General features: G+C 47.5%; 4 protein-coding genes across 4 annotated transcripts; 1 reads left to right on the top strand and 3 right to left on the bottom strand.

The window, feature by feature from the left end:
• Positions 1-154: 154 nt before the first annotated feature.
• Positions 155-808, bottom strand: BKA67DRAFT_647442 (uncharacterized protein; the record flags this gene model as incomplete). Its single annotated transcript, XM_046105959.1, has 1 exon — positions 155-808. The coding sequence occupies one exon, from the start codon at positions 806-808 to the stop codon at positions 233-235; it is 576 nt and encodes a 191-aa protein (XP_045957921.1). The 3' UTR covers positions 155-232.
• A 1,580-nt stretch (positions 809-2,388) lies between these two features.
• On the top strand, positions 2,389-3,969 carry BKA67DRAFT_518632 (uncharacterized protein; the record flags this gene model as incomplete). Its single annotated transcript, XM_046098027.1, has 2 exons — positions 2,389-2,623; positions 2,801-3,969. 2 exons carry the CDS (start codon positions 2,389-2,391, stop codon positions 3,967-3,969), a joined length of 1,404 nt encoding a protein of 467 aa, XP_045957922.1.
• Positions 3,970-7,613: 3,644 nt separating this feature from the next.
• Positions 7,614-8,975, bottom strand: BKA67DRAFT_679540 (uncharacterized protein). Its single transcript, XM_046108877.1, has one exon. The coding sequence runs from the start codon at positions 8,957-8,959 to the stop codon at positions 7,874-7,876; it is 1,086 nt and encodes a 361-aa protein (XP_045957923.1). The 5' UTR covers positions 8,960-8,975; the 3' UTR covers positions 7,614-7,873.
• Positions 8,976-10,232: 1,257 nt separating this feature from the next.
• On the bottom strand, positions 10,233-11,596 carry BKA67DRAFT_327276 (uncharacterized protein). The gene is made up of 4 exons (XM_046096215.1): positions 11,471-11,596; positions 11,270-11,371; positions 11,069-11,203; positions 10,233-11,002 (listed from the first exon to the last, which is right to left on the bottom strand). The coding sequence occupies exons 2-4, from the start codon at positions 11,274-11,276 to the stop codon at positions 10,386-10,388; spliced, it is 759 nt and encodes a 252-aa protein (XP_045957924.1). The 5' UTR covers positions 11,277-11,371; positions 11,471-11,596; the 3' UTR covers positions 10,233-10,385.
• Positions 11,597-13,542: the final 1,946 nt, after the last annotated feature.

Raw genomic sequence — 13,542 nt, forward strand, 5'->3', positions numbered from 1 at the left:
TGGATGCGAGGAGATGCTGCAATAGGTGAAATCTTTTACATTCAAACTGGAGCTCAAGGAGAGAAGGTACAATCCCAGAGAGCATGGGCAAATGTTGATTATAGAGACGTTACGAAGGAGGAACAACTCGGCAAGCTCAAAGAGTTTCTTACGCCTTCGACGGTGAGCGGTAGCGGGCGGCGGCCCGTTGTTTCTGCAGTTATACTTGGGTCTTCAATCTGGAAAGATAAGCCTATCGACAGCAGTATCTTGCAGAAGACTGTCTACTGCTTGTGATACGGATTGAGCGTTCTGAGCCATTTGGTGCTAGCTTGGATTTAAGCTCTCTTCTCATGTGCCGTGAATGGAGCTCTACTCTAAGGAAGTACTTGGCTGGAGGCGGACCTCGTCGATCACGATCAAATTGTCGGTCCTCTTCGACTGGTGTTACCTCGTCGCGGCCATGTGAACGCGGTAGGCCACAAAGCCGCCAGACAATCCCTGGCTTTTCAGTAAGATGATAGACCTTTGCATCCCCAAGTGGGTGTCTAGGATCGAATGATATAGGAAAAAGCAAAAATCGATCTGGTGGGATGCGGAGGGCATTTAAGTCGCGATTAAGTAGGCCGGTAATATACTCTCTGGAGTCTTTCAAATGAGTAATAGTAGGCCATCTGTCTAGTTTTACATCGACTATACGCCGTCTGTCTGGATGGCAATGCAGGGATGCTTGTCTGAAAGCCTTCTCGATGTCCTTCTCAGAGTATTTTTGTTCCGCATCAAGCCCAAGAGCAATAAAAGGGCTATAATGAAAATCAAACTCTCGCATTCTCATCAAAGAGTGAGGATTGATGACTGAAGACTGAAGACTAAAGACTGAAGACCTGAAGACTGTAGACTGAAGACTGAAGATTGAGGATTGAAGACTGAAGACTGCGGATTGATGACTAAAGACTGAAGACTGTAGACTGAAGACTGAGGTTTGAAGACTGAAGACTGAGGATTGATGACTGAAGACTGAAGACTGAGGTTTGAAGACTGAAGACTGAGGATTGATGACTGAAGACTGAAGACTGAGGATTGAAGACTGAGGATTGATGACTGAAGACTGAGGATTGATGACTAAAGACTGAAGACTGAAGACTGAAGACTGAAGACTGAAGACTGAAGACTGAAGACTGAAGACTGAAGACTGAAGACTGTAGACTGTAGACTGAAGACTGAGGTTTGAGGATTGAAGAATGAGGATTGATGACAGAAGACTGAGGATTGATGGTTGAGGACTGAGGATTGAGGATTGAAGACTGAGGATTAAAGATGGAAGGATAAAGGATAAAGATTGGAGGATGGAGAATGGAGGAGAGGTGGAGTATTAATAAAAGACGGGGCTAGCTTTGTCCGAGCATAAGTAATAGAATGCAAGCTGGGGTGATTGGCAAGGATTATTCGTGCAACATGAATGCTAGTTTTCAAAGTATCGATACATGTTATTTTAAAACTTGTTTGTTTGTTTGTATTTAACGTGGGGACCGTCCCTTACTAGGGCAAAGCACGCCTCCCAGAGCCATACATCGCAGGGTTTTGGAGGTATCAGTATCTACATACATTCTAGCCTGCGCACATGCCCGTCCACGCTGTTGCAGGACCTCACCCCTGGCTTATAGCACACAATCAACTAAACGCAGTCGGATCGCACTAGGATATATAGCGTGGTCAGGAATATCCACATATGATCTAGCCATTGTGATATTGCTTCAATCATGCTGAAACGAGATACGCCTCCACCCAGCTCAGTGCTGCGGTCGAGCTATGTTCCTCTCAGGGGTATAACTCCCATATCCATGCTTTTGTGTCGAATAGTTAGGCTGTATAATAGATCGAACAAAATCGAGTGCTCGGTTGATTTGACGCTGACTGTTGGTTAAATTGGGCTGCGGCGATGGTGCAATGTTCGTGGGTTGCCCAGAACCCATGTCACATAAACCAGTATGGTTTTAAACTTGTAAAAGCATATCAGCACCATTGTTATCTAACTGGGTTGCGGTAAACTCAGTATCGATCATGCACAACCTCTCTAACCGGCTGACGTAGCGCGAAACAGACCAGGGTAGATTAACGCTACGATTTCCAATACATATAGCTGGGCTGATAATCGACAGCTGACATGTGAAAGGGACTAATGCAGTGGATTTGTGAAGTAGTAAAAAGCAAACACTCTCTCCTCTAACAAGGTTGCAGTAAACTGAATCACCTTTCCTCAGTCATGCACCACATCTGCAAACATTGCGCAAATTCTTTCTCTTATGGTCTGTCACTATACCAGGGTTTCAGCGCTAGCTATCACACTTATTGTCCCTTCCTACATCCTTGACCTTTTGCAAACTCATCACGCTCCTATCATTCATCCCAATGGCGGAGTTTGTAGCGATTCCAACGGTTATAAACGCCACTATCAATTCCATCAATATCGTCAAAACCTGGATCATTGAACTCTTAGCATTAGTAAGAGAAGTCCAGCAGGCAGGGGAGACGTTGCAACGAATGGAAACCGAGTGCACGGCATTTCGAGTCGACTTCGAATTGTGGGCAAAGATGTGGGAGATAGACCAGGACGTCTCCGGCAGATATCTATCCATGCTGTGGGGTGAACACAGTGGCATTTTGAAGCGAGAAATCGAATCAATCCGAGATGCGACTCAAGAAATCGAGCAGACAATTCGGCAGTTTTGGGAAGAGGGAACAAGTCAACCCTCATCGGCCGCTCAAATAACCGGAACACAACTGAGAGCCTTGCCGTCGGTAAACTTTGTATTACAGCAAGGCCCTCAAATGATCCAAAAGCTGGATAGGATCCAAAACCAGATGGCCACAGTGAAAAAGCTGTCCAAAACGGCATTTCAGGTCGTTCATCAAGTACAGCTCCAAGATGATATCATTCTCAGACGGGTACTGGAAGAGCCACAAGCGAAGCTTTTGTTTACGTCCGTGTATGAATCCAGACTGGTGTCCAATGCACTATACCAATCTTGCTTTAGAGCAAAGGAGGAATTTGGACGGAGCGATCTCAAACTTGAAATCGACGTTTTCCGACGAAGTCGTGACCTCGAATCTCCAGCCAAGACAGATACGCTTCAATTGCGTTACCAATTTCTTTTAGCTTTGAATTGTTCATTGTATGAGCTCTTAGTTGAAGGCCCTTTCTCTTTAGACGTAGTCGCGCAGTCCGACTTCTACCAAGCCTGCCTAGCAACAATGAATCAGAGCCAGGAGTTTCTGAGAATCTCGGAAGAAACTGACCAAAATGATCTCAGGCGGTTCAGCGCGCGTGCGCCTCCGATGCCTTGTCGCATTGCGAAGCGAGTGATCTCTCGAAGCCTCTGTGAGGATGAAGGACCATACAAATCACTAGTATCACTCTTGTATGACCTCGATGTGTTAATAGAGAGTGAGCCTATTGATAGATTTCCTCGCTCGGAGAGATTTAGGTTTGCCTTCAAGATTGCAGAATACGGACTATTTCTCTCCGGTACCTCCTGGTTTGTTGATTTGCGGTCTTCAAATATAAGATCCGCCCGGGATTCCGAATACAATCGTCACTTTCTATTGAAAACAAAAGCGTTCGAAGTAGGGTTCAACGACAGTCACTTTGAGCAGTTCGCTACGCACGCATATACTATTGGAATCTTGCTCGCCGAAATAGGAATCGGTCAACACATAGGGAATATCTTACGGCACTCCAATATTATGGGGTATATATTCCGCTTGTATCAAGCTGGAATCAACCTGTCATCAAGTTCTTCTGATGTACCTGAGCCCGTGGTGCTGAGAAAACTCCGCATTAACATGGGTGATAAATACACGCAGGTCGTGAAGACTTGTTTAGAGAGCAAAGAAAGTTGGAGACAAGCTAAGGGACACCCAGAGTCGGAGCGATTGAAAGTCTACCGAAAAATATTGGCAGAATACCATTCTGAAGTATATTCCCCGTAAGGCCCCTATTGAGCTGAGCGTAGCAATCCTCGGAGCTCGACTAACCTCGCCGCAGTCTGCGAAATCTTCAAGACCAAGTTGAGTCAGAATTCAGTTAAGAGTTTGGGTTTTTGTGAGTGAGTTCATGTGGTATATTGTAGTCCTAAGTCATGGGCAATACACATGGTTAATATATTCGTTTGAGTACGGAAATTCCAACTCTGGCTCAGGCGTAGAAGTAGCTTTTGGAACCCCTGAAGCATCATAGGGAACTGGGAACTCCCTTCCTAACCATATTGAGCATCTTCGCATTGCTCATCTAACATATATCCACGCATACTATAGTTGTTGGAGATAGATTAAACGAACCAAGAGGGCCTACATAGGTGTAGACGCAAGGCAGAGTGTAAAGCAGGTTAAATTCCCCACATGGCGGAAAGATTGACCTAGAGCGGTTCGTTGATGCTCCGTTGGTAGCGTTCTAAAGCCATGGTCCATCAACTGATTAGCCTGCTGCTTCCATCTCAATCATCACAATGTCAACGTCAACAGATAATGTAGTGCACGATCACAAAAAGTTTCTAGACCCGTTGAGTGCGATCCTCAGTATGTCTCTTTTCCGACGAAGGGAGGCGCGATTTAGATAATTAGTGGCTGCATGAACTGGCTCAGTAATTGCACAGGTTGGCGCAGCATCTGCATGAACTGGTTTAGTAGCTGCATATATAGCTCGAATAGCTGCCCAGGATTGCCGCTTTCAGCCACTTAAATCGATGTCAGTCACCGCTGATCCCTTACGTTGAATCATCCGGCAGGACGCCCGCACGGGAAGTGCAACAACTCTCACGCGAAAAAGAGGCCATTCCTGGACGGGAACCAAATCTCGCACCCAAGCAAAAAGAGCGGCCCTGCTTGAGCGATCGAACTTGTGGATCGGGTGGCGGTAATACTTCGTGTGTTCCCTATCGATTACCGCATAGTCATCATATATCCTCACAGTGAATACTACTGGGTTTCCTGTGAGAATAAGGTGATGCGTCTTTCATCTCCTTTGGAAGAGTTCACAATATTGTATCATCTATGGTAATATGACCATGAACTCGTGGCGCTGGCCCAAGCTTTAGAGATTAGCGCTTAGAAGCCAGAACCTGGAACTAATTTGACCTCATTATGATGGTTTTCTCCAAGGGGTACAAAAACGGATTGCGATTTTTGTAATATTGTCACCAGCTTTAAGAGAATAAGAACCTGATATAAGATTTATATAGCTTTTAGATATTGAATATATGATGAATCACACAAAAGTCGGTGTGTAGCACTCCGACGACTCGGAAAGCCCCGGTCCAATTATCTAGCTAGCCAAGAACTGTAACGACTGAGCTAGAAAGGGGAATCCGGATGGGCAAAAGTGGGAGTCCATATTCGGAAGCGAGCCGTTAATAACGAGGGATAAAAGCAAGGGATGGATCTCCTGCCATAAGTTTGACTTCTCTCTTCAATTCGCACTGGCGCTGCTCCTGGCATCCGTTTGTCACTTAGCTGCCCAAGCCTACAATTTCGAAGAAAGTTCCGACATTTCTGGCATTGATATTGAGGAACTCTCGAATACGACTCTAGAGTATCGAAGCTAAATCAAGAAATGAACTATAATGGCAACGCTGATGCCCACCGCACACTCACAACCTCTCCAGGAGTGCGAGTCTTGGACTAAAAAGGGAAATACCATTCCGAGTCTTCCCACAAGCCTTTTATTCCCTTCCCCCTCCCTTGCGTTGCCATGATTACAGATCCAGTAGGATGTTGTGATCCTTGCGTAGTGGAGACGTTAGTGTCGCGGCTACTCTCTACCAATCAACGTCGTTCGGCAACCGCGCCAGGCTGCCAAAATCGTCCAAGGAACGGCAGCGCAAAACCACTAGCAGAACAAGCGGTTGCCCATTCTCGATACTAGCAAAGGAAGCTCAGAACGGGACCTGGACCATTCGGCATCGTCCTGATAAACGATTCTCCGTTCATAAACACCAACCCAGTCAACGTCCATCTGCACATCGAACCCACCGAGCACTCTCTACACCGGATATAACGCAAATCCAAAACCTCAGGAATGTTGGCATAGCTCCCAGAGAATACAAGCTCAATTGCAACGCAGCAAGATATCTATAATCGTATCGCTGACGCTAAGCGGGATCTTTGCGAAGGTCAAAGCACTATTCATGCACTTGCGGACCAGCTATTCAAAGAAGGCTTCTGGAGTCAATTCCAGACAAATTCAGATGGCCGAGTTACAGCAGTTCTATCCGCCCACCCGCAATCATTAGGATATGTTCAGACTTATCCAGATATTCTGATCTTGGACTGTACATAAGACGAACAAATACGGAATGCTACTCCTGGACATTATTGGAGTTGACGCCTGCCAACGATCATTCTGCATTGCTTTTGCTTTTCTCGATGGTGAAGCTGAGTCGGATTTCTTTTGGGCCCTAGACCACCTCAAGTCACTTTACCAACTGTGTGATTAGCATGTATGAATGCTATTGGTACTTGCTTCCCAACCGCAAACTCGTTATTATGCGTTTGGCATACAAATAAGGCTGTTCTTCGGTACTGTAAGCCCACCTTTACGGAGAACGAAGAATGGAACGAGTTTTTCAATCATTGGCATGCAATTATTGGGTCGCCGGATGAAGAGGTTCAATGAACGTCTGCTCCAGCTCGAGAAGAAATATCTTCCCAGGCATCTTACGAAGTTGGATATATAAAGAAAACCCGGCATGGTTCTTACAAAGTGAAGCTTGTGAAAGCTTGGGTTAATCAGCACCCTCACTTCGACAACGTTGGTTTCTTCACGAGTTGAAGGTATCCATTGGCTCTTAAAGAGTCACCTAAAGGTGTCTACCTTAGATCTCTTTGACGCTTGGAGAGCTATTAAGTACGCATTACAAAACCAGCTCATAGAGCTGCAGGATAACCAAGCTAAACAACAGATTCGAACCCCTCTTGAACTCTCGGGAGTACTATATAGCACAGTACGTGGTTGGGTATCACATGAAGCCCTTCGAAAGGTCGAAGCACAGCGGAAAATATTATTCGAAAGCAATCCACCTCTTTCAACTATCTGTACTGGCTCCTTTACCCGATCTCAAGGGCTACTTTGTGCCCATAGGCTAGAAGGCTTATTGGCATACGATAAGGCCTTACAACTTGAAGACTTCCATCCACACTGGCGTTTAGCTCGTGAAGATACTCCTCGATTGCTGTTGGAGCCTCGCCAACGTATCAGTCCGATTGTTGCTTCTTCGTCTTTACCGCTGTCAGGTGTTAGGCGAGAGCTAAGTGGATTTGAAATTGTGCAACAAGCTACTACGTCATCAAAAGCACCACTCCTTTCACATGCCAAACCGATTCGACGGTAGTTGTTAAATAAGCAGGCCTCTTAAACCACGATTTTAGTATGCGTGAGGGCTTACTGTAACCCTGGCGTGTAAGTTAAACAGGAAAGTAATTTATAGGCTGTTAAAGTTAATAAACAGCCGTCCCCAAATTGCAACCGGTAATAGACAACTCTGCATCATGGTTAGCGTTGCCATTAGAGCCTACCAAAAGGCGCCTTCATAGAACGCAACCTTCTGCTGGATAAGGTATTCTTATCCAACTAGGGCAAACCTACAAGGCTGTGCGATCTCTTTTAGGCCGTACGTGACTAAGCAATGGCTGCTTTAAGATATGCGTAAACTGGGGTTTACAGTACAACGTTTATGTTCCCATCGTCGGATGCCTTTGCTCATGCAGAATGATATGGTACCCTTTCATGCTCTTTCGTAATCTTTGAAAAGTATGGTAATTGCCCAGCCCGGCGACCTAACAGCTTTTGGAATGGTGCCAGTGGTCCCTGCTCAAGTACTGGCAGAAAGATGTAATAATCCTAAACATGCTCGTTAGCCAAGGATCGAGTAAACACTCCCATTCTGGTCGTCCTGGGACACTCCCATTCTGGTCGTCCTGGGACACTCCCATTCTGGTCGTCCTGGGACACTCCCATTCTGGTCGTCCTGGGACACTCCCATTCTGGTCGTCCTGGGACACTCCCATTCTGGTCGTCCTGGGACACTCCCATTCTGGTCGTCCTGGGACACTCCCATTCTGGTCGTCCTGGGACACTCCCATTCTGGTCGTCCTGGGACACTCCCATTCTGGTCGTCCTGGGACACTCCCATTCTGGTCGTCCTGGGACACTCCCATTCTGGTCGTCCTGGGACACTCCCATTCTGGTCGTCCTGGGACACTCCCATTCTGGTCGTCCTGGGACACTCCCATTCTGGTCGTCCTGGGACACTCCCATTCTGGTCGTCCTGGGACACTCCCATTCTGGTCGTCCTGGGACACTCCCATTCTGGTCGTCCTGGGACACTCCCATTCTGGTCGTCCTGGGACACTCCCATTCTGGTCGTCCTGGGACACTCCCATTCTGGTCGTCCTGGGACACTCCCATTCTGGTCGTCCTGGGACACTCCCATTCTGGTCGTCCTGGGACACTCCCATTCTGGTCGTCCTGGGACACTCCCATTCTGGTCGTCCTGGGACACTCCCATTCTGGTCGTCCTGGGACACTCCCATTCTGGTCGTCCTGGGACACTCCCATTCTGGTCGTCCTGGGACACTCCCATTCTGGTCGTCCTGGGACACTCCCATTCTGGTCGTCCTGGGACACTCCCATTCTGGTCGTCCTGGGACACTCCCATTCTGGTCGTCCTGGGACACTCCCATTCTGGTCGTCCTGGGACACTCCCATTCTGGTCGTCCTGGGACACTCCCATTCTGGTCGTCCTGGGACACTCCCATTCTGGTCGTCCTGGGACACTCCCATTCTGGTCGTCCTGGGACACTCCCATTCTGGTCGTCCTGGGACACTCCCATTCTTTTTATGGATTGAGTCAGCGACCGAGCATCGACCCATTTGAGTCCATTTCCGATTGATCCGTAATTTGCAATTTCGTCCCGCAGGAATCATCCACCGACAAGGTGACGTTTCACAACATACCTTGCTAGTTCTTGCACTTCATGCATCCAATTTGAGCTATAGAGGCTGGTGACAGTTGTAGACTATCATTCCCGATCTAACTATCACCTCTGATGTCCTTGCATCATGAAACGTCGCCTGTGACAAACAAATTCTCGCAATCAAATGTGGAGGCAGATGCGGGGCTGTAGTGAGTTCGGCTCTACTACAATACCTGGGCAGTGGTGCCGAGTGTCTTCTTGGAAATCTTTCCTTGCCAAAATACTGCGAACATTCGGATACAGTAGTACTTGACCCAATGACGTACAGTATCACAAGTGACATTCAGATGGTGACCAAGTACATATACTTACCGACCTAGATCTTGTCGGTACATGTGAGCCACTAGCGTACGACGCAGTGCTATGAACTATCGAAACCACCGTGCTGGAGATGATCGTTATTTATAGAGTGTTACTGGGACGTGGCTGGGTTGTTCAAGTAATAGTAGCGTTAAAGGCCACAATCGAAATCCGCTATGAACCGGTCGCAGTACTCACAGATATCTACCTACAAAGCCGCATCCACGTAATCGGTCGAGTTTTGCACTAAGCAAAAGTCATCGCTATAATTTCAACCAACTCAAAGAGAGCATAAATGCATTTCTCAGGGCCAGTCTGCATCAAAATTTCTTCATCAGCCAGCCAGACTTTCGTCCTGTTTCATACTTTCGCTGGCTTAGACCAACAGATGGTACTCCGCTCATCTACCGCCCGACTGCGAACTTTGCGAGCTTCTTGGCCGCCAAACTCCATGATCATACTTGTTGCCATGTCGCATCGATGTCGAAACTTACTAACTTGCACTTCGGCATTACCCACCAATGCAATTTGACACGTCACGCCACACAGCTGTGGGATTACCAGTCTAGTGCTTAACAAAGCACAAATGTCCGTGAGTGTTGCTGGACAACCAAGCACTACCATAACCTGACACGGTCCGACTACCATGGTCTCGCCCCAGCAAGACCCGTCAGTGTCGCAGGCAGGATGGTCTGAGCCCAACGACGAGCTCATAGAACTTATTGACTTGACTGGATCGAACGATGACCGACTCTCGATAGACAAAATCATCTGCTAGTGAAAGTTATCGCGCAACCAGGATCAGAAATCCAGGTTTCCATTCTAGGAAGTGAGGATGAACTACGTGCGAAGTCAGAATCGTTAAGCAATGGTTGATACTCAGAGGGACCGCATATTTCAATGTAGTACAGATCACACCTAAGCTACCGCTCTCTTTCTTAGTACTTCTTTCGACTAATTCCTTCGCATTCTGCTCGTGTGCGTTGCACTGATCTGCCACAGAGACACAGTTTAGAATCCCAAACTCACATGCCTTTAAAATCAACAACGTATAGGAATAACTGTCAGGTGGATCGTTAGTAGCTGTCTAAACTGTGCTTGCCCTTGCGACGCTTTATGAGGAATTGATCCCGACCACCCTTAGATGCCCAGTACTCGTCGAGTAACTCCTTGGCGCAATTCTTCAGTTTCAATTCGTTTTCCCAGGTAATATTTGCTTCGTCACTCGGATATCCCACCCACTGAATTTTGAACTTGAAGGCCGATTGTTCTCTCTTATGCTCCAGAATCTTGTAAACCCAGTACTTTCTATAAGGCATCAACGGTGTTGAACCCTTGTCGAACAGCGCTGAATCTCGTCCGCCCTGTTTCTTCCAGTAGTCAAACAATGTTTCTGACGCGCCGTCCTGGATTTCCTCCTCCAGCTCCCAGGTAGCCCCGGGGTCATCAAGCCAATTCACTTGGAGTAGGATTCGGCCAAGATTTTGCTCTGAAACTTTGTGTGCCGTAAGCGACTTGATCTCATGTATGTTTTCTTCGATCTCCTGACCAGAATCCTTCTCTCCAGCATATTTCGGTCGGGCACGCTTATTTGCGGGAGTATCTTTGGCAGGCGTGCCTCTCGCTCGCGTCTCTTTAGCAAGTTTATCGGCAGCGGGTTCCTGTTCCGGGTCCTGCTGCTTCATGGGCAGCTCTGCATCAACATAGACGTTAGTCTAGTACCCCACAGGAGAACAAATCAATAACTAAGCAAACGTACCGGCGCGGCCCATGTCAGCCGTAGGGGCTCTCGCTGCAGGAGAGTCTACTACGTCACCATTGACCGGCGCATTCAATGGCCTTACACGCGCGACACCACCCACCGAAGACAGCCTTGTAATAATTGGCTGCCATTCTGCATGCATGCCGTCAGTATCTTCAATTCCACGCGACAGGAAATATGGTTACAATGCAGACATACTAGTCATTCCGGCTGATTGTCCCGACTTTGAATTGGATGGGGTGACACTCGAGTGCCGCGATCCGGTACGACCTGCCGGCGTCGCAGCTGATTGTTTGTCTTCTGTTTGGCACATTCGCGGTTAGCACTTACACTTCCTATGCAAACATCTCCCCAGGGGGCGTGGAGTAGAAATAGGAAAGAAAGGAAGACAAAGCTAACACATGTGCCATACCTGTGCCATTTAATGGATCGTTCGTCGTGACTGCGCGCTGCATGTTGTAGTCCGTCCTAGTAACTCCAGAAACTTGTTGTACACCCATTGTAGACTTTGTCCTGGTCTCCTTTTCTGGTGAACGGAATGGTGTATGGTCGACGATGTTTTTCATAAACGCGGACATGCTGCTCGGTAAATCTGGCAAGCTCTAGTTGCGAGACATTGACTTCGAACAGAACAATTTCCAGAACCACAAAATTCGTGACGCACTAGGTACGTAGATAAACGGAGGGATAGACAGAGAGTAAAACCCTGGTTGGGGGACAGGAAAAACAGGACCGCCCAAGAGGAAATGGAAAGTCGCGATGTCACTAAAAGTTCTCCTAACGGCGATAGCGGCAGCTTTTGCTCAGCAGAACATGTTGCTTGCCGGCCGATATATTGTGCTAGAGCGACAAAATGTTTGAAATATCGTTCGCAGGTCAGACATTCAGAGTTGAAGGCATATTTGGTGACGCGCCGGCCATCGCGCTAGGGATGTTATCTCAGCAATAAGTCCGAACAATTTGTAGTCTATCCGCTGCAAAACATTGGGCCTAAATTGCGCCTGAGATTAGAGCCCTGCTACACTTTCCACTCCCGCGTGGCATTTAGTGCTCCGTTGCTCCACTTCTCAAGAGGGCATGTGGTCTAGCGCCAGGTTCCGGAGTGCCTCGCTAATGTTGTCTGGCTCAAGTCAGTAGTCGCTATGTGCAAAGCCTGAAGTGAAGCTGCCCATGTGACAAAATAATTGACAAGGACCACTGAGAAGCACAGCAAGAGCGGATTCATCATGGTGCCTGGTTCAGACTTCTGCAGCAAGCACCATACCACCTTCTTGCCTACATACTGGCGGACAGTGTGCAATCTTGACCGCGTCCGGACCGTAAGATGATCAATTCTTATACCTTACCGCTGTGTACTTCTGTCACCCTATGTTCTTTGCAACGCCTTGCCAGACCTCGTAGTAGTTGCCTGCTCTGCTATCCTATGAACACACGAGCACGGGGAACTTGGCATATAATTTAATTGGATGGTCCAAGTCATATTTGAGCTCAGAAATAGTGTTGAGAAATCTAGACCCTGTTCCTCCTAAACTCTACCTTCCATCGTAATGAGTGGTACTTGCCCCTTGCCAGTCGCATTCAAGGAATGATTTCCTGCATTAAACCAAAACAAGTGGCAGGGAAGTGCTTGACCCCCATCGCCTAACTCGTGTTTGTAAGCGGTTTGTAACAAAGGCCCATTAACACTGGTATCCCAGCATGCAGCGCTGCGTGGTGTCATAAACGAAATCAGGTGAGAGCTCATCAGTCCAAACCGGGCTCCCTCCACGACCGATACGAGTAGCAAATCACAGCTAAAGCGCTTCTCTACTGGACTCTTTCGGTCCACAAACCGGACACAATATAAAGCTCGGTCAAAGGTGCTTCTTGGTTAGCATTCCAATAGCGAAGAATATCCCGGCATAGAGTTTACAAGTATGAGATTCATCCTCAGCTCTTCATTTCTCCGCGACACAGGCACTCTGTACATGTCTAGTGTTCAATACTGTCGATATCGTCGGTAGAGCTCTTCCACTTGAACTCATTCGGACGATTCCTGATTGAGAGCCAAATTGAGAGCACGACTTAGCCAGACCATTGTAGGGAACAAATTCGGCCATAAAGGAGCGTCCCGCACAGCGAAAAACAACAACTTCACGTCATCGTACTCGAGAGCCCGCTGGAAATATATTTCTTCTCGCGTAACAGCCACAGAAGAGCTGATACTAATTGGACGCTGATCTCTAGAACTAGTTTGCTTGAGTCAACCCCTGCGTCGAATGCTTAATCAAGCCACATAGGACTGACTTCTACCTTTTACAGCCCTTCGAGGTACATGACCCGTTTACCATTCCCAGGTTCACATGTGATTGATGGTCTCCTAGGCTTCGTCGACGGAGCAACGGGAGTAGTCCACAGTGCCTGGGCATGGCATTACATGGTGAAACCAAGTTCCCGATACATGTACGAGTCAACCGGACAATGGCAAAAGC

This window comes from Truncatella angustata (assembly GCF_020726525.1).
Source record: "Truncatella angustata strain MPI-SDFR-AT-0073 chromosome Unknown BKA67scaffold_5, whole genome shotgun sequence".
Lineage (NCBI taxonomy): Eukaryota > Fungi > Ascomycota > Sordariomycetes > Amphisphaeriales > Sporocadaceae > Truncatella > Truncatella angustata.

Coding starts and splice junctions, on each gene's coding strand:
- BKA67DRAFT_327276 (XM_046096215.1), bottom strand. Junction 11,003..11,068: donor GGCTGACATGGGCCGCGCCG/GTACGTTTGCTT, acceptor ATGTTGATGCAG/AGCTGCCCATGAAGCAGCAG.
- BKA67DRAFT_679540 (XM_046108877.1), bottom strand. CDS start 8,959: ATGATTCCTGCGGGACGAAATTGCAAATTACGGATCAATCGGAAATGG.